The sequence below is a fragment of the Drosophila subpulchrella genome, chromosome 3L (genome assembly GCF_014743375.2).
Source record: "Drosophila subpulchrella strain 33 F10 #4 breed RU33 chromosome 3L, RU_Dsub_v1.1 Primary Assembly, whole genome shotgun sequence".
In the NCBI taxonomy this organism is placed as follows: domain Eukaryota; kingdom Metazoa; phylum Arthropoda; class Insecta; order Diptera; family Drosophilidae; genus Drosophila; species Drosophila subpulchrella.
In genome coordinates, this window is record NC_050612.1 from 23597332 (window position 1) to 23623698 (window position 26367).

Here is a 26367-nt window from a genome sequence, read left to right on the forward strand (position 1 = left end):
CAAGGCTTAAAAAACTAAAATTATTAAATTAGTTTATAATGGTCCTAAGTTTGTAACCCGACAACTTTAAAAATTTGACCCACCGATTTGAAATGTAATTTAGCTTAAAGGACATGCTGATGCAGTTCCTCCTGCAGAACCAAAAAAAGGGGGCGGAGGAAGGGGATGCCAGTCAATAGTCCGGTCCTTGGGCGGCATTTGCGACACATTCATGTCGACGATGCTGTCAAACGGGCCGTCATCGCGGGGAGGATACGGATACGGTTAGGGATCCGAATCCGGCCGTATCCGTCCCTTTGAACTATGCATGACGAATCGGCATTTTACGCCCATTCCCGTTCGAAGGGGCCTTTCACCATTTCACCGGGGTTGCGACTGCTGTGGCAAATGCTTTGTGCCTGTCAACCGAGCGGAACTAATTTCGAGGCTGCACCTGCAGAGCCACCAAAGTGATGGCCATGTTGATGGTGGTGCAGCAAGTGGGGTGATTCGGGTTCTGATTACGCAAGTGGTGCAGCTTCCAGAAAAGAAGGCGGGTGGAGGAAATCTACTTTACCGGGGTGTTTAAGTTCGATTGCTAGCACATTAACATTCTTTTATTTTACAAGGTCTAATTTTGATTTGGGCTTAAAATTCGAAGGCCTGCGAAGGCCAGACTAGTGATCCAGGGAGTCCTTGACGCCGCATTCCCCGTAGGCCTGCAGTTCCTCCGGCCGGAAGTAGGAGCTCTGCATGCTATATAGCCGGTCGATCGGATTTATCATAGGCGTTTGGGCAAAGGGTCCCATTAGCTGCTGAAAGGTGGCGTAACTCAGTCCCAGAATGGTATTCAGTATGGGCTCGCTGTTCTTGTTGCAGTTTTCTGTTTGGAAATATAGGGTAAATTCATTGCAACTTATTACGTTTTGATGGGTTTCTTATAGTATCACCTTTATTGGTCTCCATGCAGTTGAAGGGCACTTGCTCCTGCTCGTCCTTAATGGCGCATCGCATCCGGTTCAGTCCATCCGAGGTCGTGGAATACGGAGATTCCAGTTGCGACTCGCTGTCGCTGTGCGCCTCGTCCTTGATCTTGGTGGCCAGACTGCTGTCCAGGGACTCCTGCGAGTCCTGGGAGTCGCTGGCTCCCTTGCTGGGTGGCTCCTGCTTGGCCTTCTTCTGGATCTTTTTGACCTTGGCTCGCTGGTTCTGGAACCAAACCTTATAGAAAAGGAAGAAATTTAATATATTTAAATTAATTTGCTTCATAATCTTTCGTAATTTATTTTATGTTAACTTTAAAATGTTTTGTAAAAATAAAAACTCAACAAAACTTCAACTTTTTATAGCTTTTAAATTTTAAAATGAAAATTCTTATTATATTTTTTTTCTGCCTAACAGAAATAAATTTTTAGAGTTCAGCCTTGTAAATGTTTAATCTTTTAATAGTTTAAAATTCATTAGTGTGCAATTTTTAAACAACATCATTTAATTTTTTGAGCATTTAAGTTTCTTAATCACCTGCACGATCCTTAGGCTTAAGCCAGTGTCCTTGGCCAGATTCTCTCTCACTTTTCGACAGGGTTTCGGCGAAACTTCGAAGGATGCCTTGAAGGCCCTTCTTTGCTGGGTATTCAGAATGGTCCTTGGTCGCTTGGGTCCTCGCCTTCCGTCCAATTTGGGCGGAAAAAGTTCATCGCCATAGAAATCTATTAAACAATATGATTATAGTTTTGATTTCTATCCAAATGAGTTATTAACTCACCATATCCCTGTAGCATCTCCACCTCCTTTTCGTAGTCAAAACGGCAGAAAAGCTGACCCTGCTTGACCACGTATTGCTCTCCTTTCTTCAGAAGGGCTCCACAAACCACACAGGCGAAGCACTTCAGATGGAAGACGTTCTCGTGGCACCGCATCACAAGCTCATCGGCCCCGATTTTGAGGCCACAGCCAAGGCAATGATTGCGGATGTAAAGTCTTCGAAGGGAAAATGGATCACAGTTAGACAAATAAGTATTTTCTATGATAGTTAGAAAAAATTCTATACTGACGTTGTATATTTTATAATATTGAAAAAAAAGCATTAAGTTTAAGTCATTAAAAATGAATTAAAATAACAGATCACTGTAAAACATCTCAAAGCATTCAAACGTTTATCAAATATTTAAAACACTATTTCCAATTTATAAATGTAAATACAAATTGATTGCCATTATACAATTTTTGGTCAAAACTGCAAAGATTATCCTTTTATTTCGTCTTCGTTATGAATCCTTGTATAGGAATAACCATTGATCAAATATAATATATGTTCTGGGCTTAGTTTATTTTTAAAACTGTAAGATACAGCTGTAAGATACAGCTCCTACTTTAATTATAATTAAGAATAAAGAACACATTTTTTAATGAAGTTTAGAGTACTATGAAATATTTTGGGCTAATAAAAATGGCGGCCCTTTTAATCAATCTAATATTTTGTAAAAATCAATTGATGATTTAGGATAACAAGTACGTTTCAATATTAAGTTGTATTACAAATGTTTGTCTTAAATGGTGATATTAAAAAGCTGAAAGTAAATGGTGCTACCAAGAAGAGCTTTGACCATATAGCCCCCTTCGCAGAGGTCACGTGACAAGTAAACCCCGACTCACCTCTCGTAGTCGATGCGGCAGTAGAGCTTGCCCTCCCTGGCGTAGCAGGAGTGGACCAGGTGCAGCGAGCAGGCGGTGCACTTGAGGCAGCCTTCGTGGAAGGAGTTCTCCACCACGCGCATGATGTAGCGATCGCAAATGGGCTGGCAGCAGTGGGCGCACTGACTCATCTGGGCAAGGGCACCCATTCCCAGGCCCAGTTCCAAGCCCAGGCCAGAGGAGGAAGTGGAAGTGGAGCTGGAACTGGGACCCATTCCCTGAGGCGCTTGCGGTGTGTTGGATGCCAAAGGAGGGGCTGCCGGCGTGGCAAAGCTGTCCATTCCATTCAGGCTGCACTCCCCCAAGGTGATGCGGTTGCAAAGGGGATGGGGTGGTCCAGGTCCTGCTCCTCCTCCTGCTCCTCCTCCTCCTCCTGGCATTTGGATCACGCCCATGGGCTGCTTGTTTATGCCGCTGCTGTGGTGGCTGTTGCTGTTGCTGCTGCTGCTGCTGTTGTTGCAACTTCCGTTGACATTTCTGCCGACTGACGCCATTTTGTCATTGTGGGCCACTCCGGCTTTGGCACTCGATGTGCTCCTTCCGGTTGCCACCACCGATGTTGCCGCTGTCGTTGGTGTTGTTAACATGCGTTCATTTCCGCTCAAAAGCAGTTGATTGAGGCCCCCAGTCTGCTGGTGTTGCTGCTGTAGTTGTTGCTGTTGCTGTTGGTGTTGCTGCTGCTGCTGTTGACATTTTATGTCCATCGGAACTATTTTGGTTTTGCGGTCGTGTCGTTGGTCCAGCCCCCAGGTCCAAGTTACCCCAGCAGGCACATGCAAATGAGAAACATTTCAGATATTTTTATTTTCACTCTGGCATGCACACTGCGGCTGGCCACGCCCCCCCCCACCACAGCCCTCAAATTTACAACTATAGTTCTGGCGGGATAAAAAGGGTTTTTGTATTTGCGGGCAGGACCATTGGATACCAACCATGTCCATCTGGACTGGGCCCCTGTGACCATAACCGTTTCGAGTTGTAGTAAATTTGTGGTTTTGCAATTATTGAAATGACTTTTCCACCCAAACAAAAGAGTGAGTGAGTGAATATATGTGCGACTGCACTCGAAATTCCCCGAAATGCCATGCGAAATGCCAGGGAAAATACAGAAAAAAAAAAATATAAATACGGACAACGCTGCGTATGCGTAACCGATGCGTATGTGCGATTGTTCCGGTGGCTTGGTGGCAAAAAATTACTGTACATTTGCGGTCCTGACTGGTTGGCTTTTTGTGCCTTGTTGTCTCAATTTATGGCAAATTGTTGAAATTTCATCGTAATTTGTTTCCCAGCTTTTGTGTGTGCGTGTCGCAGTTTGGTTTTTCACTTGTTTTCCATTGCATTTCCCCCCCCTCCCACTTTTTGTGTTTTTCGTACATGTATTTTTGTCATTCCGCATTTTGAGTGATTTAAATGTGTGCGTTATTTCATTAAATGTTTGCAAAAATTATATCTGGTATGCCAATTTATGCCAGAAATATGCACAGAATGTTAAAGTATTCCGGCCATTGTTCTCATTAAGAATTCTGTTACACCTTTTACACTGATTGACGTGGATTGCTTTAACCCTATTTGTATCTTATTTGGGCCAATTGTAAATAAATTCAAAAATGGTCGATTGTAGTTTTGAGTGCATTTTATTTAACAGAACTTAATTGCCATTTGAAGCTGGCTCTACTGTTGGTACAAATGTGCAAAAAACTTGAACAAACCTATAGGTTTTTATAAATTACTTAAAAGGTATTAGTAAAAATCTGCATATATTTTTGAATATATAAATATAATAAATATACTCTTCTTATGGAAAATAAAACTATTCTTATTTAAAAACATTTTCTTTTAATTTTTGTTCCAGTTTAAATTATTGTACAATTACTTTGCAATGTTTTCCAAAAGTGTTTTGAGACTCAATTCAACTATGGTAAGGATCAACTCGATTTCTCATGAAATAAAAGTTTGATGAACAACTATGTAGATGTTAATATTTAATGTACTTACATAAAATATGAATTATCTTAATTATTTTTTCATATTTTAAATTAGTTCTTAATAAAATAAAATAGGCAATGGCTTCACATCTCTTTTACCTATATTTTTAAAAAGAAAGCAATGTTACGTAAATATTTTTTTAAGAAATTTCTAGGCCATGTGCATTTATTTTCTATAAGAACATCTATCTCTTAGTTTAACTGTGAGATTTTTCCCTGCAGCTCAAGATATATAAGGGTACCAAAATGCACATGGGTATGGTATGGCACATTGAAGTAATATTTCAATATGCTACAAATTAATACTCCTAGTAACTACAGTCTCCAGCAGTCTTTATCCATTTTCCAAGACCCAAATCCTAATCTTCTTGCCCTATTTAACATTAACTTGTGACACTTGGACCAACGGGGAGCCATTTACTAAGAAGTGCAGCGGAATAATCCGCTCAGTGACCACACCTGTTACACTTTTAGTGCTTTGTCATCTCCCGATTGACGTTTCGAAAATATTCCAACATGTTTGCCGGACATGCGAGGGCATAGACCTCGTGGATTTGGGACGACAAGTGCAAAGCCGACATCGATAGTCCTTCCACTTGTCCCCCCTCCCAAATTAGATTCTAATGTGCAGCGGGAACTGAGGGGCGTTTTAAGTCGGCAAAAATGCCACCCCTTGCTCCGCTTATAACTAGATTATAAACGAATTTCATTGAATCAGGGGCATTTAGCTGGAGGATTTCCACCCTTAGGGAAAATATGCTCGGGCTTAGCAAATAACCGGTGGTGAGGAAAAGGAGGGCTCATGATTTCGGTTTTGGGCGGCATATGTTGGCAGTCGACAGGCGGCACAGTTCGTGAGCGGAAACCCTTGGAAATCCTTGCCAGGATGTCGGCTGGCTGCCAGGATGCTGTGTGCTGCCTCCGATTCCGATTCCGCTGTCAGTTGCCAGCAGTTCAGCCCGCTCGGCAGCCACTGACAGCGCTTTATTTAATCGGATTTGGGCAGACAATGAAGTTATGGTGCTATTGCCACTGCCGTTTTGTTGTGCCAGCAATCGCAGCGTAAATGCTTTGTTTTGGCCTAATCTCTGACAGAAGTCAAAACTGGCCTTGCTCTGGAAAATATGTTGTAATTTTCATTGGCCCTCAGCCAGTGGATGTGAAGTGGGCGTTTGTGCTCGGCACTATTGGTGTTAAATATCTATCTCTGGAGGCAGATTAAATCATATGTGTTGATGTGAGATATGTAAATAGTTGCCTTGTAATGTGTGAAATAGAATTTATAAGTCTTTACAAACCCCTTTACTTAAAAAAAAGATTTTACTAAAGTTTTAAAGGATATTATTATTTTAGAGGATGTAACTACTTTTAATTTTTAATTCATGAAGTAAATCTCAAAAACTATAATATATTTAGAAGGATGTATTTTTAGAAATTCTAAAACATTTTTTATTGAAACTAATTTAAAAACATATAAAGTTTGTAAATGGCCTCTGTTTTATTGTTGTTTGGAATCTGAGATAAATTCTTATATTTTCTGAGCCAGCAGAGAAAAAAATCTTTTAATCGGAAAATGAAAATATAATATCAAAGGTCAATTAAGTACAGTGATTGTGCAAAGGTATTTTGTTAAGGTTTATTAAGGTCTTGAAAATTTATATTTATATTCATTAAAAGAAAGCTAAACAACACTTGTTCTCGAGTTAAATTATAACAAATCAGGGATAGTTTTGTAAATGTAAATACCACTAAACTTTTTAAAAGGGATGTCTCAACCAAATATTGGTATCGAAGAAATGCCGACGGAAATTTAAAATATTGGGCGTGAAAAAGCCGTCGGGTTTCGGATTCATAATTCCTATTCCTTGTGTTCCCCTATACTTACACATTCCAATCTGCATGGGGTGCTGTTCGTCGATCATGTTGGAATCGTTTAGTGTGAAAAACGGAAAACTATAAAATAACGTTCACTGACTTTTACATAATTTTCGCGAGGCTTTTCACGGGATTTTCCTACGTTTTCTGCGTGTAATGACACATTTTGCGAGTGTTTTGGCAAGAGCACATTTCTCAGACTCGAAACTGGCGATATAATTGGGTTTTAGAACTGTTGGGGCGGCCAGTATCGGACCTCTGACCTGGCCCTGTTACGAAACGCGATGCTTGAATGATTACGGACCTCTGATGTTAATGAAATTTGTTAAAAATCATTTGCTCTTCTTTGGGAAAATGCACAAGCATCTGCTGCTGCTGATGCTAGGAAATTCTCTCCAATCCGAAGGAGAAATGGCTTTTGTTGTGTTCGTGTGCTTGTGCGCCATTTTAGCCATATCCCAATATGATATCCTGAGTGCTCCAACCCCCTGAAAAGGCCGAGAGCCAGCCATTTGCCTTTCCCCAGCTTTGCGAGATTCGCCAGCATTTGGCGCATGCGTTGGGCACCCCCATATCATCCATCCACCCATCCGTTTATACCGATTCCGAATCCGGGTGGCGCTACTGAGTTGTTTTGCCTTTGTTTTTGCACTTTTGACTTTTGTCTTTGTCTTTGCTCGTGGGGCTCGTTCGGGACTTTTATTTGCTTTGTTGTACTACTATTTTGTATTGACAAAAGGATGTTTGGCTCGGCGATTTCTTGCTTGCTTTGTCGCCTCAGCAACAACATCCCCCGAAAAAAAGGGACTCTCCCTCGAATGGCTGGAATTTTGTTTTCCTTTTCTTTTCTTTTTTTCGCCGTGTGTGTGCACTGGCTACGATTTTATTCCCTTTTTCCGCAGTGGCTAGTACATTTTAAATTTATTGATTTTCGAACGCTACAAAAAGGACTAAATTTAAAGACCAGCGACCAGTGTCACAGCTTTAATTAAGGTTTTGAAAGCTGGCTGTTAATGACACACCCACCGGCCCCTTTAAACTTGGCCCAAATGAATTTCTGGTCTATTAGGCCAGCGCGCCAAACTTTAATGTCTAAGCACTTGCCGGCTGACTGCATGTCTAGCTGCGAGTTTCGACTTAAGAGTTCCGAGTTCCGAGATGAGGACTTGTCTGGCCGAAACTCCGGGGCTGGCTGCCCGTTTTCCCATGAAAATTCCCAGAAAGTTTCGTAAACGCGAACGTGTTACTCACAATTAGTGCGCGGGCGGACCATTTAACTGCCAGCCACCTTTCGCTTTTCTCCCAGCCCACTTTCCCCACCTCCCGGAATGATGATAATAATTATGTGCGGTAATCTTTGCGATTCATAATCGCTACACGAAACACTGGGATGTGCGAGGAATTTAAAGTACAATAAAGCCACATTAAATTCTTGATCCTTTGGATTTAGAGCTTGGGATTTCTTTTGTCGTTTTTTGATTAATAAATAATATACGTTTTGTTGATACACGAGTATTAAATAACTAATGAATCATTAAAAATTCATATTACAATTTTTTTTTTATTTTCCACATATTTATAAAATGTTTATGAGACAAATATTGATATTTAACGTTAGTTTCGAACATATTTAAAAGGAAACCAAATTATGTAAATCTATAAACTTTTATTAATGTGTTCGTTTTTTAATTCTTAAAAGATAACATTTTATTTTTAAAGACACAATAAGTTCGACTTATGTAGTTGGGATATACCCATAATACCTTTAAAGACTAAACAGGGATACCTATTGGGAAGTATGCCATTCCGTAAAAATGTAGTAATTTTTTGGTTCATAAATTCTCCATAGTGCATATTTCAGTTTTAAAGTTAAAATATTATCAATTGATCTTTTTGGCATATTACATTTATAGTTTTCGGCTTTTTATATTAAATTACGATAAATTTCTAAGGTTTGACATTAAGTAGAAGATTTTCATATGCTTGCACAAAAGTATAGGTGATGAAAATGTTATCAATCACCTTTAGTCTTAATAAAACGGTTGTTGGAAGTTTGTTTTGATTTGAAGGCCCCTTAATTTTGTAAATTCTGAAACAAAAGGCAAAATCCTTTCCATCTTCTCCCCGCACCCGCGACGAAAGTTTTGGCACTTTGTCTACGCGCAGCCTAGACATGGAAACTCAAGGGCGGCGGTTTTGGATGGGCCCCTCGTAGCCGTCCCCTCAGCGCCCAAATCCCGATGTCATCGCCTGTCAAGGGCCCTGAGTTCGCATTCCGCTCGACACTTGCAGTTGGCTCCTGCTAATGACTAAGATTAATTTGGGTCACTGTGTTTCCGACGGCATCCCGATATCGGGGCCATTTGCGAGGGATGTTGGATGGGGTGTGGTGTTGTATGGGGTATACCATGGGGTTCAGAGTGCACAAACTACATATGAGAATTATGCGCGTGCCTTTTGTATGACTGAATGTGCAGCTAAGTGCATGTGTTTGTGTCCATTGGAGGAGGGATTTTGGCGGCGTGCAGCGGAAACTGAAATTGTTCGGGGTTAATTAAACACGACATGTGTGGCATAGCATGCATTTGTGGGCGGGGGCTGGGCCGGGGCCGGGAAGTTGGCGACCCGCAAGTGTGAACTGCGAAATGGGGGTCAGGCGCTAATCAATGCGCCATAATAGACAAATGACCCGACGTCCCAGCATTGAGTTCATTATGTTCGCATTGCCAGCGTGTTGATGCGTTTATGAAGTTACAATTCCAGTTGCAGTCGCTAATTTTAGAAACCGGATAGTGTTGCTGAGCTGATTTGCCAGCTGAGAAGTGATGACCAATTCGGGTAAGAGTTCCTAAATTAGCCCTTGGAAGGGAAGTATTTTTAAAGTGATAACTAATTAAAATCTAAATAACTCATCTAAAATAAAACTATCCAAATAATGATTTTAAGATAAGTAGATATAAACATATTAGATAAGTGCTGAACGTAAATTTATTTTGTACTTCTAACTAAAAACGTATAATAGTTTTGATTGGGACTTACTATATAGTTTAACTATAATCTTGTTTCAAATCTCTGAATTGTATCGGATCTAAAATCTTCTAAGAAGTAAGGCTGAAAACATTTTAAGATATTTTTTGTACAAGGATAATTATCAGATTAACTTGATTTTAAAATTCCAAGCAACACAACAATGTAATATTTGTTGGAATATTTATTATGAAGAAACATTGAATCAAAAACAAAACTTGTATTAATATAATTTATTAAAACCAACGCTTATTTTGCACACAAATTTAATAAAACAAAAGTTGTATTTATTTTGATTGTATAATGGGCTTTAATTCACAAACAGAAAGAAGAGATACAATTTATTAAACCATTTGACAACAAAAAGCCAACACGCAATTGACATGAACAAATTGTGAATATATGTATTCCGGTAAACGGTGCTCCACTAATGGCGTGATAAATTTCTGCACCACGGGCCAGGAAAAACTGGCTGCATTTGTATGCAGGAAAAGCCGTCCCATAAATGTCCTCATATGAGGACAGAGCCGCGAGGGTCCGGAAACCGGAAAGCGGAACTCCCGCTGCTCGGCCTCTGACCTGTTGAGCCAATCGGAGCGACAGGGCTAAAAAAGTAAATACACAAATATGTATTTATTTATGTGGCCCAAGGAGGCGGCTCGACAAACGCAGAATGAATAAAATATTTGGCATTACAAATTGTTGCGATTTTTTCGTTGGCCGTCGGCCCAAAAGGGATGCGGATGCGATTGCGATTGCGGATGCGGATGCTGTATGCTCAGTGGGTGGTGGATGTGGGTGAAAGTGTGGCAGCAAAGTAACGCTGAATTATGCGTTGACCAGGACGGAGGACGAAGGACCAAAGAACAGGATCCTGCCCCGATGGCGACGCTGTTGCCATTACTGTGCGGCTGGCGACAGGCCTAAAAAATAAATAAAACAATTTACCTTAAGGCATAATAAAAGTTCATGGCTGACATTACGATGCGAAGGGGAAATGTTGGGGGAAAATTGCCGGGGTTATTGTCATCACAATACAGTGAAAAAACGTAGGTAGGCTCTTGTGTTTAAAGAGCGAAAGTCTTGTACTTTAAGCTGGTTTACTAAATTAATAAAATCAGCATAGGAGTCTTCAAAATATTTATAAATTATTTTTTTGTTTTTTGAAGAATATCAGAATATAAAAATTAAATACTTTTCAAATTACTCCAAGTGTTTAGAAATGATAAATCAATAAAGCTGAATATCCGAATTCATATAACTTTATCAAACGACAATCCAATATTGACCGAAATAAAAAGTTTGAAAATAGCCAAAGTCCTTAATAATAGTTAATAGTTAGTATAAATAGGCAAAAAGTGCTTGAAGTATTTTTAACTAATTTTAATGGCTTACGTCCTGAAAATGTCTAAATGTTTCTTATGAAAGTATGTTCGAACGTATATATCTTTTTGAAAAATATGATTTTATAAGATTTTCAATTTTTCTCTGTGCACAAACAAGACTTACCGAATTGCAAAAAGCAATCCGGCCAGACAAAGTCAATATTTGAGAGCAATTTTCGGCTGCGTTTCCAATAACCATTACGGATGGCACATAGCTCTGAATTGCGAACATTTTCCACACAGCACCGCACAGCGGGTTAAAACAAATAGTTTTCAGCACTACAAATACAACACTTCCTCTAGGCAAACGCCTTTGCGATAGAGACCCCATATCATATCAGTAAAATGGACTCCAAGCGAAGTCGCAATGATATCCAGCTGGTTCGCAGCGGGCGGCTTATACGGATCTGAGTTGGCATCTATTTCACAATACTTTAAAGCCTGTCGCCTCGTTCTTATATTCTCCGGAACACTGTACCCCCCCTTCCGGCTAAGCCTGGTCCGTTCGCCCGCCTTTGTGTCCTGCCACGCCCCCCACCCACAGGATGTCCTCCGCCCACCATCTCGCAGAAAATTCCAAATCCGCTCTTAAAGGATTTGTGCATCATCGTTTTGTGCGCTGCGCTCATCATCGTCAGGATAGCGTCAGCTTTTGGCATCACAGATTCTGGAATCAGAAGAATCAGGCGTCAGCATTGTGCTCCTTTTATGTGGCCCACTCTTTTCATATTACACGGCATTTGGCTATGACGGACATTCAAATCTTTTTTCAGCTGAAAACTGTTTGCTGATTCCGCCTTTTCCATTGTGGTGCACAAGAAGTGATTTTGGGAGATGGGGATACTTAAAGGAGGATCAAGTCGTGGTTGTAAATTGGGTAAAGCTGCTTTTAAATGGGAGACAGGTCACATTGCTTTTGTTTTTTAAAATTACTAGCTTACAGAAAATTATTAATATAAAATATAAGTATTAAAGGATACGATATAGGTAATTTAAGGATACTTACTAATTAATTCTAAATATTCAACAACGGAAGATTTTTGTACTTAAAACAGGAGATCTTAAAGATTTTGTTAAAACTATACAATTTACAAAATGTGTATAGAAAAATCGTATTACATAACAATATTAAGAATACATTTAAATTGAGATTCAAATTTATTTATACATTCGAATTATTTATTTATACTACAGGAAAAACCCTTTGGTCCAATAGACCAAGATAAAAGTTAAATGGACCACACCTTTTCAAGTTCCAGCACCCATTACTACATTATAGAAGGTTTACCATTTTATAAAAGTAGTCTTACTATTTTATAAAAGTTTTCCTATCAAAAGAATTAACCTTATGAACAAGACCCTAAGTTCAACCGTAAGGCTCACTTGATCCGAAAAGACGCTTTAAAACATGACCGACGCGAACTGCCACTGTTTGCAAATGGATCAAGGATATTTACCAGAAGCACGGGCTAGATATTCCTGAGAAATGTAAACAGCGCAAAATGCAAACAGTTCAAATCAAATAGCACACAGGCACACACAAGTTGGCAAAAAGCAATGCATATCCACATTTAGCTGGGAACATTTCTGCAAACAAGCTGAAAAAGGGCAGGGAGCAAAATGAGCAAACGACTAACCTAAGGACAACAAAATAAACATTTTGAACTCGACTGAAGCGCCGAAGCCGAAGGCCCCAAGGACACTTGGAGCAGAAAAGCAAAAGCCGGACAGCCATCATTTCATGGTGGGTAGATAGCCGTCTTTTGGGGGCCAAAACGGGTCGTCCCCCCAAAGGCTAAGCGCAAATATTACAAGCATTATATGAATGTCGATGCTTATGCAAGTGCAAGTGTGTGTGTGTGTGTGTTTGTGTCCATGTATTTAGACGCCAGCAACATGCTGAGCCAACAGCAAAAGCAAAAGCAACGCGAATGGAAATGGCAATGGCCCAAAGGACAGGGCTTGGAAGCCATATTCCGCACCCCAACCTCGGTACCCAGAAAATCCGGCCAGGCACAAAATCCGAGTCAGCACTTTCCTAGCACAGTGCACCACAGACCCCGACCCGACCCCATAGATCCCGCTCCTCATAGAGCACAGTATTCCCCCTCCAGCCAGCCCCGCCCTCCATTCGCATCTCCATCTTCGAGGCTCAGCAAGTCATCAGCACACATAAAGCTGGCAAGATTATGTAGCCCACGGCGGTGGCAGCCGCACCCATTCCGTGCACTTGGAGAAAATATTGAGAGATTGAATTAACTAAGATAACATAAACCATATCTAACTTATAATTAAGTTTCACAACTTATATTTATAATTTTTAGTGCTATATTATTCATTAAAAGTGTTACTAAACGCATTTAAAACCTCTTTCTATTTCATTTAGCGATACCAAAGAAAAATGCTACATTTGGTATTTTGATTTTGGTATTATGATATTTCATACAAACTTTTAGAAACTCCATTAAATATACTTTTAGTATTAGTTTTGAAAAAAAACTATAATTGAATTTTGTTAAAATTAAAAATGAATTAATGAAAATATGAGATGTTATATTACTGGAAATCGAAGGCTTACAAATTATTTGGGATTATTTTTTTTCATATATTATCCGACGATTTGTTATCATACTAATATATATACTGTTATATTAGTAAATATAATATTATATGGCTTTTCAGGTGATATTCCAAAGAAAGATTGAGAAAAAAATTCGGTAATGTTTACCTATTGCCATATTTTAGAAACCCAATATTTTCTCCTCAGAATGGTTAGTAATACATTTTAACAGTTAATACTATCCATGAGATGGTAATTTTTCTCAGTATCTACCAACTGCGCCAGTGCCAGCAGGCAGCGGAAGTGATGTGATGCATGGGGTGCGGTCTGCCGGGAGCTTGGGACCAGAGTTACGGTTTGGTTTCAGCTCGGTTCGGTTTGGTTTGGGGACTCAGAGCTCTGGGATCGGGGATCCGTCTGCTGGGCCGTCAGGTTGTTGGGATGCCGGGCTGTCGCTGCGGTATTAGACGACAATAGCTCGCCTTTTTGCGCTCGCAGCCCGTGACGTTTGACGCCATGTTTGATGGATGAAAGAGCCATTGATGTTACCAGCTGGGGCGCAAAGGTTGCCGGCGAGTGTGTGTGTGGGTGGGTGAGTGGGTGGGTTAGATGGGTGGTTGGATGGGTGGGTGTACAACTGGTTAGACGCTCCAACGGTTCCCTGTGGGTCTGGTCTGTATGCAAAGATGGCGCAATAGACGTGAAGTAACCGCCTCCTGCGGCGTAACTAAATCCTTTGGATTTGGCCAAGCCGGCAACAGTTTCGAGCTGCGTGTGTTTAATGCGCATTTTATGAGTGAGGAAAGCTTTGGGACATGGCTTGGGGAAATGGGGAAATGGAAAATGCGTAGTTTGGGAGGGCAGCAGGGCTTTAAAGTGCAAATGGGCGTGTTAAAGTTCGTGGCGTTTGCACCTGGGGGTCGCTCCGTTGCTAACTGCATGCTGTTGCCAAAACGGTTGACATTTGGCCAAATGCCCCCCCCCAAGGACCTGGTCCTGGGATCTGTATCTGGATCCCACCTGGCATTAGCATAATTTTGCATAGCTCTGGCACTTTGGCTTTGTGGCGCATATTTCACACAAGTGCTGCATATTTTTGTGGACCACTTAAAACGCAAAATGAAGTCGCAGCTTTGGGGCTCCCTTAGACCCCACTTCATGCAAATCCGACGTGAGAAATGCGCGTATTAATAAATATGCAGAAAGTCGTCCATTTCGTCAAATGCTCACAAAAAGAAATATTACGCTCATCAGCTGAAAAAAGAATATTTAAAGAAAAATTTTAAATCTCTAATTTATACGGAAAAATGATCAAGTGAGATAAGATAATTTTATAATAAATGTACTCCATATGTATCGAAAGTTTATAGATTCTTAAGATGGTATTTCGAAAAATCTTTAAATGATTATTAAAATATAAGGGACTGTTTTTTGAATATATCTAAATTGTAAAATGTATTTTTTGAGTATTATCTTTTAAAAACAGAAATTCCTAGGATTTATTTTTTTAAATTCACTTTTTCCAGTGCAATTATTTGCGTTGGCTCGGCCTTTTGGGATCTTTCTTTCTTTTATTGGCCGCCGCTTAGCACGGCAATTTACATTTCAAATTAGCAAGTTCATTGCTAAAAATTCTGGAATTACTTTTCATTTTCATTATACTCGCCGGTGGCCAAAGTTTTTGTGTCAACTGCGGCGATTCGACTTACGGCTAACACTTAGCTGCGCTTTTCCTATGCTAATAAATTAATATAAATTCAAATTTGTTTGCCAACTGCTGCTACTGCTGCAAAGTGTTATGCGTGTTATTTTTGGGGAAAGAAAAAGCAAAAAAAAATGGTTGGAAATAAGACGAAAGCCCGAACAAATGGCCAGTTCAATTTGGCTTTGGACAACATTTTTCCAAATGGCTGCCAAAGTTTCATAAAAACCGCCAATGAAACAAGGCGCTGGCTGTGCTCCATCTTGAATATTCAATGCCGGCTTCCGCCCTTCTTAAACTTGGACTTGGAGTAGCACTTGGGGTCGCCAAGAGCGCTTCCTCCGGTGAAGTGACTCGAGGACCCCAAGAAATCCCCCTTCGAGAGTTGTAAATACAAAGATTGGGTGAATGGGGGCCGCAGTCCAGCCATTGCATGCGATATCGAAAATCAAACTCGCAAACGTTCGGAAAAATGTGAGCGCATTGCAAGAAAATGCTTGGAATTCGATGCGAAACCCAGACTCAGGGAGACCCAAACAACCCTTGCTAACTGGGCGGAAGGAAAAAGTAGGATAAAAAAGTTGGGGGAAAATAAGTAGATGGAAATGATGAGGAAAAGCAGGGGTTGTTCCACCCAGAAGCATTAGCCACGCGCATTTAGCCGGCAATCATTTAACAATTTACAAATCGATGTTTAAAGACAACTTAAACGGTCCCTGGGCGGAATTCGCATCCCTTTTTCTGGGCAAAGTTCGCTTTAATGTCCTGACTGATTTCGAGCTGTGCGGTCGTCAAATGGCCTTCTTGCTGTCATAACAATAACGGCATTTTTAGCACCTCATTAAAAAAGAGTTCATATCGTAGCATTTTGACTGAGTCGTCGGGCATTTCGGCGGTTCCGTCGCGGGATTTCCTTTTAACTGACCAGCCGTAAACGTTAATGTGAAGCAGTCAGCTTCTAAGTGCACATCAATTTTTACAGCAATATTTATTTGCCATTTTGGCTTCGACCATGCCAGATAAAATGGTCTTTCAATAAAGGCAATAATTGCAAGTCCTTACTTTGCCCCGACTTATGTAACCAGACGAACAGAGATGGGAAAAAAATGTAAGGTCAGAATTAAGAATCTATATAAGGTTAAAAAAAAAATAAAAAAGGTTAGCATATGAAAATATATATATAAAATACAAAGTCTATTGTTAAGAATAAGAGTAATCTCAAATCTTAAAATATTTCATTTATTATGGTTAACTAAGATCATATAATCTTAATAAGTAAAGATTAAAAAACAATGATCAAACAACGTACTATTTATTTTAATAGAAATGATATAACACATTATGTAATAACAAATAACAAAATCACTTAATTTCTTTCATAATTATTACAGACCTTAGGATAGGTGAAAGATGATCTTTCATCGAATCAAAATCCAATCTCTATATATTTCAACGCTTATTCTCATCATATCATCTTGAGTCTGCAATAATTAAGCTGACTAAACTGCCAGTCGTTAGTGACAATATTAAAATCTCAGCAGACTGAGTTCCCCTGAGGTCAATACTCCATTCAATATGCGGGGCGAAACCCTCTTTTGAAATCTGCATAACAAACTTTGCTCGGGCAAGATGAATCGTCTTCTTTCTGTAGCGTTTTATTCTTTTCAGCTTTCAGTGCCTCCGTCGGATTTAAGGCATTTATTCCGTGAAGAGAGGGACTATGGGGGGTAGGGATCCGAGATTCCAAGGGACGAGGGTCTGTGGATGGGCCGCATAAACAAAGGAACTCTGTGTGCAGCTTTTGCTGTCTTTAAGTTTGACTTTATTGTGACAGTTAAAAGCGAAAATAATAGCAGTTAAAATCCCATAAAATGCGTCTTAATCATAAAAATGCGATTATAAAAATGGACGAACCCGTGGAGAACTCTTTCTCCTCTTGTTTTCCGAGGCGGTTGGTGTTGCTATTTTGTTTGTTGCCTTTGCTTTTTATGAGCTGCGCTTATGGGTCGGGGATTTTTCCAGCTTACGTTATTATGGTTTCGGCTGGTTAGTCCGGGGTACTGCCTCCCTCGATGTGACATTTCTAATTGTTTATCATGTCGCGGTCGGGCAGCTTTAACCAAACGGCTTTGTGTTCCATCGTCAAGTGATGCCCGCGATTTTTTTTATTAATTGCCCTCGCTCGTGTTGTGCGTCTGCAACTGTTGTGCGAACCCCAAAAACCCAAATCCTATAAATTTTTTACTACTTATTTACGCCACTACGGCGCATTTAGCCGTGTCAAGCAATCGCATAGCCCAGGTCGTAAAAGGCCAGACCTCGCCCCCATTCGATAACCGAATGCACTGAGATAAGAATAGTGTATTTTCATCACTTACTCTTATTTAAGAAATATTTTATTTATAAAATCAAAGTCTTAAAAACGTGTTTTGGTTGACTTTATACTTTTCCGAATAGATATAGTTACAAAATATAATTGTAATCTTTTAATTATACAATATTTGTTTGAAACATTGTTTCTCTTTTTAGAGGCTCGTTTTGTAAAATCAAACAAAAATATTTTAAAGTGTCCTTTAATGAGATAAAGTTTTTAAAAATTTAGGAACTGAAGGTACTTTCGATTTCATTTCTAAGCTAGTCCTTTTTATAGATAATATTATAACGTTTCTGTGAAATATCACCATCTAAAAATATGTAATTAAAGATATTAAAACATTTTCCAATATAAGATTAAATTTTTCTAGGTGCTACTGGCCGTTCTGGTTGTCACTCGGGGTCGGGAGTCGTTTGTCGGCCAGGACCGTATGGGTGAGAGCTTTTATTTTTGTGAAATTTCATCACGTTTTTATGTTGTGACCACGTGACGCCAGTGCCAGTTTCAGTTCCAGTGAAACTGCCGTGACTCTGTTATCCCAGCCTCTTCGTCCTCGTCCTCATACCCATCGTCCTGCCAACTGCTCCTTTTCTATCTGGGCCAGGAGCCAGGAGCCAAGGACAGGCCGCCACACACCTGCTGGCACGTAGGAAAACGTAGGAAATGGAAATGGCACAGAAGTCCGGCTGTGCAGCCAGTCAAAGTGTCAGTGTGTAAGCTTGTAGCATTTTCTTAGATTGCCGTAGCCTTTGGCTTTGCCATTGCCATTGTCCTGCCTGCCAAACGGCTCTGGGTTTGCCTCCCCTTTCGGATCCTGGCCTGTCCTGTTCTGGCCTGCTTGGCCGCTACTTGAGCTACATATTAAGTGTACTCGTTACGGGGCGGAACAGGGTGAGCCCATCAAAACTGGGCTTTAGATCCGAGAAAAAACATTTCCTTTGCCTCCTTTTCCTGCAAGAAATATCTACAATTTCATATAATAATTGGTATAATATTTTATTTATCATTAAAGAACTCTCAATTATTAAGTTTTGGTAAATATAAAATATTTATTAATAACAATTTTATTAAAACCATAATTAAAGAGCATCATATAACAATTTGCTACCCTCTATTTAATAATCTATTGTTAAAACATTACATTTATTTGGTAATTAGCAACATTTTAAGTATTTTTAAGGATATCTGTTTCTTAGCTTAAGGATCAGCATTTATTTTTAACAAAAAAATATATATGCCATATTACTATATAAAAAAACTAAGGATAGGTAATCTAGAAGTATGTTTTCAACCTAAAAACGTATTGGTTTGGTATTAAAATCATACTTTTAGGAGAATAATGAATTTGAAACATTAAATTGTGAACTCAACCTTTTCTTTTATAAATCAGAATACTATAAAATATAATATTATATTAAGCACAAAAATCCTTTAATTTGAATGCATTTAAAAAGAAACCCTGTACTTGAAACAGGCTTAGACAGGAATTAAAAGCGTCGATGGCCTCCGTGCATCCCGTGGTGCTGACACGGTCTTCTCCTGCTGCTCAGACCTCCACTATACAGTATTTATATGTAGGAGTGGGGCAGAGTGTGCCCCGCTGCCAATATGTTTCCATTGAACTGAAAATGGCGGCAGATGTTTTCCAAGCGCCCCAACGTAGTTGTCGCAAGTAAAAATTGACAAAATTTTATGTTGAAATTGTCAAAGCATAAGGCGGGTTTCGTCACCTCCCCGGAAAGAAGATATGGATTGGAATGGCAATACGTATCTGGATATGGAGATGGGTGCACGTGGCAGTCGAGAACCCAACCATAGTAACATCTCTGGCAGCTTTTGATATCCCTTCCCCAACACAGACATTTCATAGGTTGCCCTGACTACACAGAAACCCCAAAGGCAAGCACTCGATTTTGTGGGGGTATACCAAGACCCTTTATTCAACTTTTTGTTTTCCATTCTATTCGACCACACAACGTGCAATTGTCAGCAGAAACAGCGTTATAGAAGTATTTTATGCACTTTCATTTCATGGTCAGTTGGCGTTATGGTTTCGGGTCGGGCAACATGTGTGGCCAATGCGATTGTTTGCACTTTGGGTGGACCGCTCCCACTCTCCAGGGAAAACCATCCTTTGAATACGGGTTCACAATAAAATAAATACAAATAACTTAATATTCGTGTCAGTTTATTGTAAACAGGCAACCGGGATTGTTTGCAAATATACAGATGGGCAATCAAATTTTCAAAGGGAAATACAAAGGTGTATATTAATATATAAAATGTGATATGTACATTTAATATTTTTTAAATTCTTTGGGTAAAATAAGTGATTTTTTGTTCCGATTTTAAATTTAATAAAAGTGAAATCTATATGATTGTGGAATTTAGTCAGAGTAAATGTGCATTTAAAAACCTTAAAGCCTTATTAGACGGAGCTACAATCTTAGTCAGAAATTTGTAATGCCTTGAAAATATAGCTCTTGAAATAATATGATATATGTATTGGAGTATTTCGCTTTGTTGTATACCTATACAATTTTTGAACAATCTCTCATATATTTTTTATGAAATCAGCAAGGTTAATTAATTATTAAATAATTTTTTAAAAGTATTTTAATAATGTCAGAAATATAATTTTGGTACCCATTTAAAGAAAACGTCATCTATAGATTTTCATCCATATTAAACTTGAACATATATTTTGTTAATGCTCATCGCAGAAACATTTGATGATTCCTTAGTTACTTAATCTAACTTTTTTTACTCTATCCTAAAAACACAAGATAGCTCCCCTACTTATAGGGTGTTTAACCACTAAATAGATCATTTCGCTGGGACCACAGACGAATCGCTTATTAAGCTGCTGATGGAAGCTGCTTAGTGGCGTGGACTGCGTAGGTGAGTGCTTTTTATTGCACAAATATTTGCTGTTCGCGTACGATGGCAAACAAAAGGCACGCGACTTTGTGCCAGCGCCAAAAGTATGCAGACAATGTGCAAACACACACACACACACAACACATTGATCTATGTACGGGTATGTGCATGTAAAAACTAATTTTTCATCAGCGAAAATAAAAGAGAAAATTGTGGGCGAAAAGCGGAAAAGCGAGAAAACGGGGGATGCAGCTTCTGATGTTGGCAAAACAAACGATATTTTAACGCCGCTTTGTAAATGCGCCAATTTTGTAACAAACAAAACAAAGTGGCGAAAATATCGATGCGTGGCCAGCGCTCCACGCCCCCTTTTTTGCACGCCCCTTCCGTTTCCGGGGGTCTGGGATCCGCGTTTTATGCTACACATATTTGAGTCTATTAAAAATGCGTTTAAAATGCTTGGTGTGGTTTTACGGTTAAATTGTTAAATTCAAATAAAATTGATTTTTGTTGGCTTACACCACGATGGGGGTGTGTGTGTGTGTGTGTGTGAGCCCTGCGTTCACGCGCATATTGCGAATTTTTGCCCCAATGCATAGTTGGAAAATTAAATGCAAAAAGGTTTACAACTAACCGAGCTATGCGGCCCAACAAAATCATTTGCGAAATGAGGACTACATGTGATCGAAATGTTTGCCCCGTTTGCGAATTCTTTCGCCGGTATGCGGATTAGTCGAAATCTTTTTTTCTCTCACAGGTTACGAGCACCTGTGTGGAATTGCCTTAAGCCTTAAAAAAGGTCTAGAAAAATTGAAGGTTATATTATTTAAAAAAAAAAGTTTTTGGTTGAGGAAAGTGATTTTTTCCATAACCATTTTGCCGATTGCTTATATTTTAAATGACTGTTTGGTTTAATCTAGAAAAAATCATCGATTTCTATGAAAAAGGTCTTTCAACTCAAGAACATTTTATAAATTTATATACAGATATACTACATAGCATAAAATTCATTCCGTTTGGTGAAATTTAAGCAAGTGTCATATGACCATTAAAAATATTTAAGTTATTTAATGAAACAATTAACGCTCTTATATGAAACTGTTATAAGGATTATTGGGATAGTTTAAAAAACACAAGGGAACTTCCTTCATATTTATCAACAATTATGCATTTATGCATCAATTTTTACTTGTACAATAATATAAGACTATTTATTTATGATCAATATTAAAGTAAATTAGCCCAATTTTTTTCTTTCTAAACTGTATAATCTTTCGTTTGAAAGTTTTAAAGAAAGTGGCTAAGTAACAAAAGGAGTAAAGGTACGTAGTATAATAAGTATACATAGATAGTATCTATTAGATACAATTTTAGTAGTAAGTAATTATTAGTTAGAAGTGAAAGTCGTGTTAGATTTTCATTTGGAAAATGGTGGTTTCATATAACACCATGTCATGTCCAACAATGTTGGTTTCAAATCGCCGATTACGAGCTGAAATGTCAGACGAAGTCGGGTAGAAAGTGCCAGCCAATAGCTAACAAGTGCACTTTGGTGGGGAAATGGAAATGGAAATGGTGACTAGTGACTGGTGACTGGGCTCCCTCAATGAAACATGCAACGTAATTTCCATGTGGGTAACCAGCAATTTCTGGCATGTAACATTTTTCAACATCAACAACTCCAACAATATGGCGGCGTTTCCGCTTTGCAGCCCATGGAACCCATGGCAGAACCGCTTACACATCCTCGTTTTCGTCCGGAGGAGGAATAAGCAGTCAAGCGCAAACACTACAAGAAAAATTGTAAGTGAAGCGAATAAAATATTATTTTCTAATGCTCGAAGACACAAACAAACCCAGTAGTAACCGGAGGCAAAAATGGATGGATGGCAGAGGGAAAAACAAAAAAAAAAGAGGGCGAAATCAAGAAAAATTGTTTAGTTCCTTGGCTCCACTCTAGAGCTACCAGAGAATAATGGCGACTGGGTGCTCTACTTGGGGCTTAATCCATCTTAGTCTAGTCACATCCACTACCAAGGATATGAATGGGCATGGGGCTGGGGATAAGGATGGGGATGACGACAACGAGGACTTTGAAATGTTGCCGGAGCTCTTTGGAGATGGAGCACAAATGTAAACAAAAAACGAAATTATTCTGCAGCATTTGTTCGCTTTGCCTTTGTTTTTTATTATTTTTTTCACCAGTTTAAAGCGTTCCATTTTTTTGTGTGTTCATGCGAAAGCGCCTTAAGTTATGCTGCCATTTTTTTTGCGCTTCCTTTCTGCTGCTCGCAGCTTTCTTCTATTTTGAGCAATATTTTTTGTAATAATGTTGCCTCGCAGCGAACGCCGCCAAATGAAATGAATTGTGAAAAATGTTCTCCAGCTTCTTTTCCTTGGCTCCTTTTTCGGGGTGGGGTTTTCCGTCGTATTTTTTAGTGGTTGAGCTGGCCGCTTTCGAACTCAATTACATAAGCGCAGTGTGCACACAGTTTGTAATTTTCGGCAAATGGCAAGTCACAAAAGGGATCTTCTGGCCCCGGTCCAAAATCACGTAAAATGTCAAATTGCGAAACGTCAGGGAAAATGGCGCGTTTGTTTTGTCGTCGCCCTCTCTTGTCATTCGCCTTATCTACTATTTTAACGCTCAAGTATTTCTGCCTTTCCAGCCTCAAGACCCCCAATTCCCAATAGCGTCCATGGCACCCAGTACCACCCCCTTGGCATTCAAAGCACACAACAAAAATGCCAACAATCCAAAGTTGAGTTTTCTTTGGAATTTCTTGGCGTTTTTTTCTGCTTGGCTCAGTTTACTTTTTTTCCTTCTTTTTTTTTTGTTTTTTGACATCTCTGCTGGGAAGGCAACATGCGCGCGCCACAATGACAATTGCTTATTTGTGCTTGTGTGTGTGTGTGTGTGTGCGGAAGGGGGTGGTGTGTGGGTGGGCGGATGGGGTGGTGCTTGTGGGGGTGGCACTGCCACAGTTAACATGTAACTTCAACGTCAAGTCAAACGAATGTCCTCGTCGCCATTTTGTTTTTTGCCAGTGCTGCCACACAGAGAAAATATTGAGAGTTTTCGATTTTACTTTTGAAAAAGTTTGGAAAAGTAACAAAACTTAAACAATTTACTTTTAATAATGATACAAAATTTGAGATCAATTACTTATCATATAAACTAAAAATATTTTAATGTTTTCATTAGTTTTTTTTATTTTTAGTCAGATACGATTCTGTAATATTTAATGCAGATGCTTATTTAAGATTCATACACAAAGCAAATTAAATACTAAAACTGGTCATCAATCGGGTATTTTTCCATATCAATTTTAACCCCTTATGATACCATATCATATTCATATTTTCGAACATATGCTATGCTTTCATATCAAACTGATATACTTTCATATCAGATTGATATGTTTGTAATATCAATATTAATCAGTTTTTTTTACTTTTTTGCATCTTATAAACAAATATATATTGAAAACCCATAAGATCGCTGTAAATATTTATATATATATATATATTTATATTGTATAGGAAATATTTTAAATGTTTTGAAATCTTTTTGATGCTTGTAATAAAATATAAATATCTAAAAAAAGGAGACTTTTTGAGAACATAATGCCACATCCTTATATTCTAATTAATTTTTTTATGATTGACTTACTACCCCTAGAATTTTCCTCAGTGCACTGCTGCTTTTTCATGGCTTTTCCGACTGCTGAATGCTGACTGCTCTCGTCTTGTCTGTGACTCTTATGGTCCTGTTTTGTATGTTTGTGGAGCTGCGTTCTGCTACGCATTCCGTTGGTATTCTACCATTAATACTTGTCTACTTAACGGTAAATTACAGACATTAAACGCACGCACACACACACACTCAGTTCTCCATCAGGACGAAAAAGAGTGTGTGCGTGCCGGGCCGTGTATTTGTATTGGTGCTAAGTGGGGTGGGAGGACACTCGGATGTGCTTATTTGTTGTCAGTACGCGTCAAACATTTGAAAACATTTATTTTTGCCCCGTACGAATGCTTCAATACTCGTAAAGCTTTTGCCAACTGACAGCTCGTCGCCAGTTGCCAGTTTATTTTTTGCCCATCCCATCTGAGTTTAGAGTTTCCCATTCCCAAACGGTGAATGGGTCCTGATAAATGGGGGCCAATGGCAGCCGGGGAGTCCTCTATTTGTCCCCATTCGGAGCTTTATGGCAAATATTTCAGAAGTTCAGGAAGTTTATAAAAATGCATAAGCTGTCTTAAGGCCATATCTTCAAAATATAATAGCATTTTGTAAATTATATTATATTTCTAAAGGTATTTTTGTTTATAAATTTTAGAATTAGTAAAATGTATAATCCAGATTTATTTTATTGGTTTTGTTGCACGCCTTTTTTACCTCTAATAAACCAAGTTCATACTAAAATAAAAACATTATTACAACATTTAACCTCTTAATTTAATTATAATATAATTATTAATTAATTGTATAACTTTAAACTTAGTATAATCATTTGGTTTTAAAAATAGATACAATTTCCAAATCCCCATTATATTTTTACCCTGCAGTCATCGAATTAAATACCTGGAAATTTTCCGACTAAACTCAAATTTTCCGTTAGCCCACATAGTTCAATTTGGAAATTCCCCAAAATGTGCTGGCCACGTCGGCAAAACCAGCCAGATATTCTTCTTTTTATTTAATTCAACTCGACTCTTCTTTTATGCGGCAAGGACGTAGAATCAACAAAAGTAAAACAATACCAAAAATCAAACACACAGAAGCGACTGAAAGGTGATGCACGTTTCCATCTTCAGAGTCCTGGCCAGGACGAAAGTCAGGATTTAAGAGGGATTAAGAGGAAGGGGGACTTGTAAAATACTTTTGTGTAACTTTGGCTGAAAACTTTATTTTGTGTATTATATATCCTGTTAACAATATACTTCAGGGCCGATGCTGCTGCTTCAAAGGAACAACAAAGCGTAAGAGTCACTTAGCACTAGAAGGATATGTGTGTGTGTGTGTGTGTGAAGGATAGCAGGGTGTGTGCGTGTGTGTGTGTGAGTGCGGTTTCCGTTAGCCAACAGCCCAAGTTGGTTTGTCTCACGAGCAGCGCCGAATGCTTTCAGCTTTCTTTTGCTTAAAATTTGGTTTGTGTCAGCAACCACACGAACGCACACACACTCATCATCACAAACACTCACACACACACACACACACACATGCTGAACAGCACACAAAGCCAAATTGTTTTAAAAGAAAGTCAAAGGTCTTTGCAGACAAACAAGAAAGATGGGCGGCTTGGCAAATAGGTGGCTCGGGCGGACAAAACTTTTTCAAACTAAACAAGTCATGCACATTTTTCGGCCTCTGTGTGTATCTGTTTGCTTGTGTGCGGTTCTACATTGCCGGTGTGTGTGTGTGCTCCACACTTCCGTTTCCGCTTCTGCTGCCTGGCAATACACACACACACATATATTATATATGCATGCTAATTTTTTGCTGCCTCGTATGTTCTGCCGGTTATTTTGAGGAAATTTGCATTAGTCCTCCCGGAAACTCGGCGCACATTTACATATTTCACTTGAAAACTTCTTTGGCTGCACTGCAAAACAAATATCTCATACTACTGGTCCCGAATATCGAAATTATTAACTTTAAGGATCCTATGTTTGTGGTTTCTTTGAACTGATAAAAACAAATTTAAAATCCTCAGGTTGTATGAAAGAGAAAACCAAAGCTTTTAACAATAGTACCCAAAAATGTATATATTTTTATTTCTTTCTTAATTCATTCTGTGATATTTAGACTTTTTTGTTTTAATATTCATTATTTTAAAATGGCAGGTTCCTTAGGACAAGCCAAGTTTTCTAAAAATATGGGCTTAACAATTTTAAAG

General features: G+C 39.0%; 1 protein-coding gene across 1 annotated transcript; it reads right to left on the reverse strand.

The window, feature by feature from the left end:
• Positions 1-354: 354 nt before the first annotated feature.
• Positions 355-6829, reverse strand: LOC119553620 (LIM homeobox transcription factor 1-beta). The gene is made up of 6 exons (XM_037864085.1): positions 6547-6829; positions 2635-3382; positions 1745-1959; positions 1501-1688; positions 930-1200; positions 355-862 (listed from the first exon to the last, which is right to left on the reverse strand). The coding sequence occupies exons 1-6, from the start codon at positions 6581-6583 to the stop codon at positions 657-659; spliced, it is 1665 nt and encodes a 554-aa protein (XP_037720013.1). The 5' UTR covers positions 6584-6829; the 3' UTR covers positions 355-656.
• Between the last annotated feature and the right edge of the window lie 19538 nt (positions 6830-26367).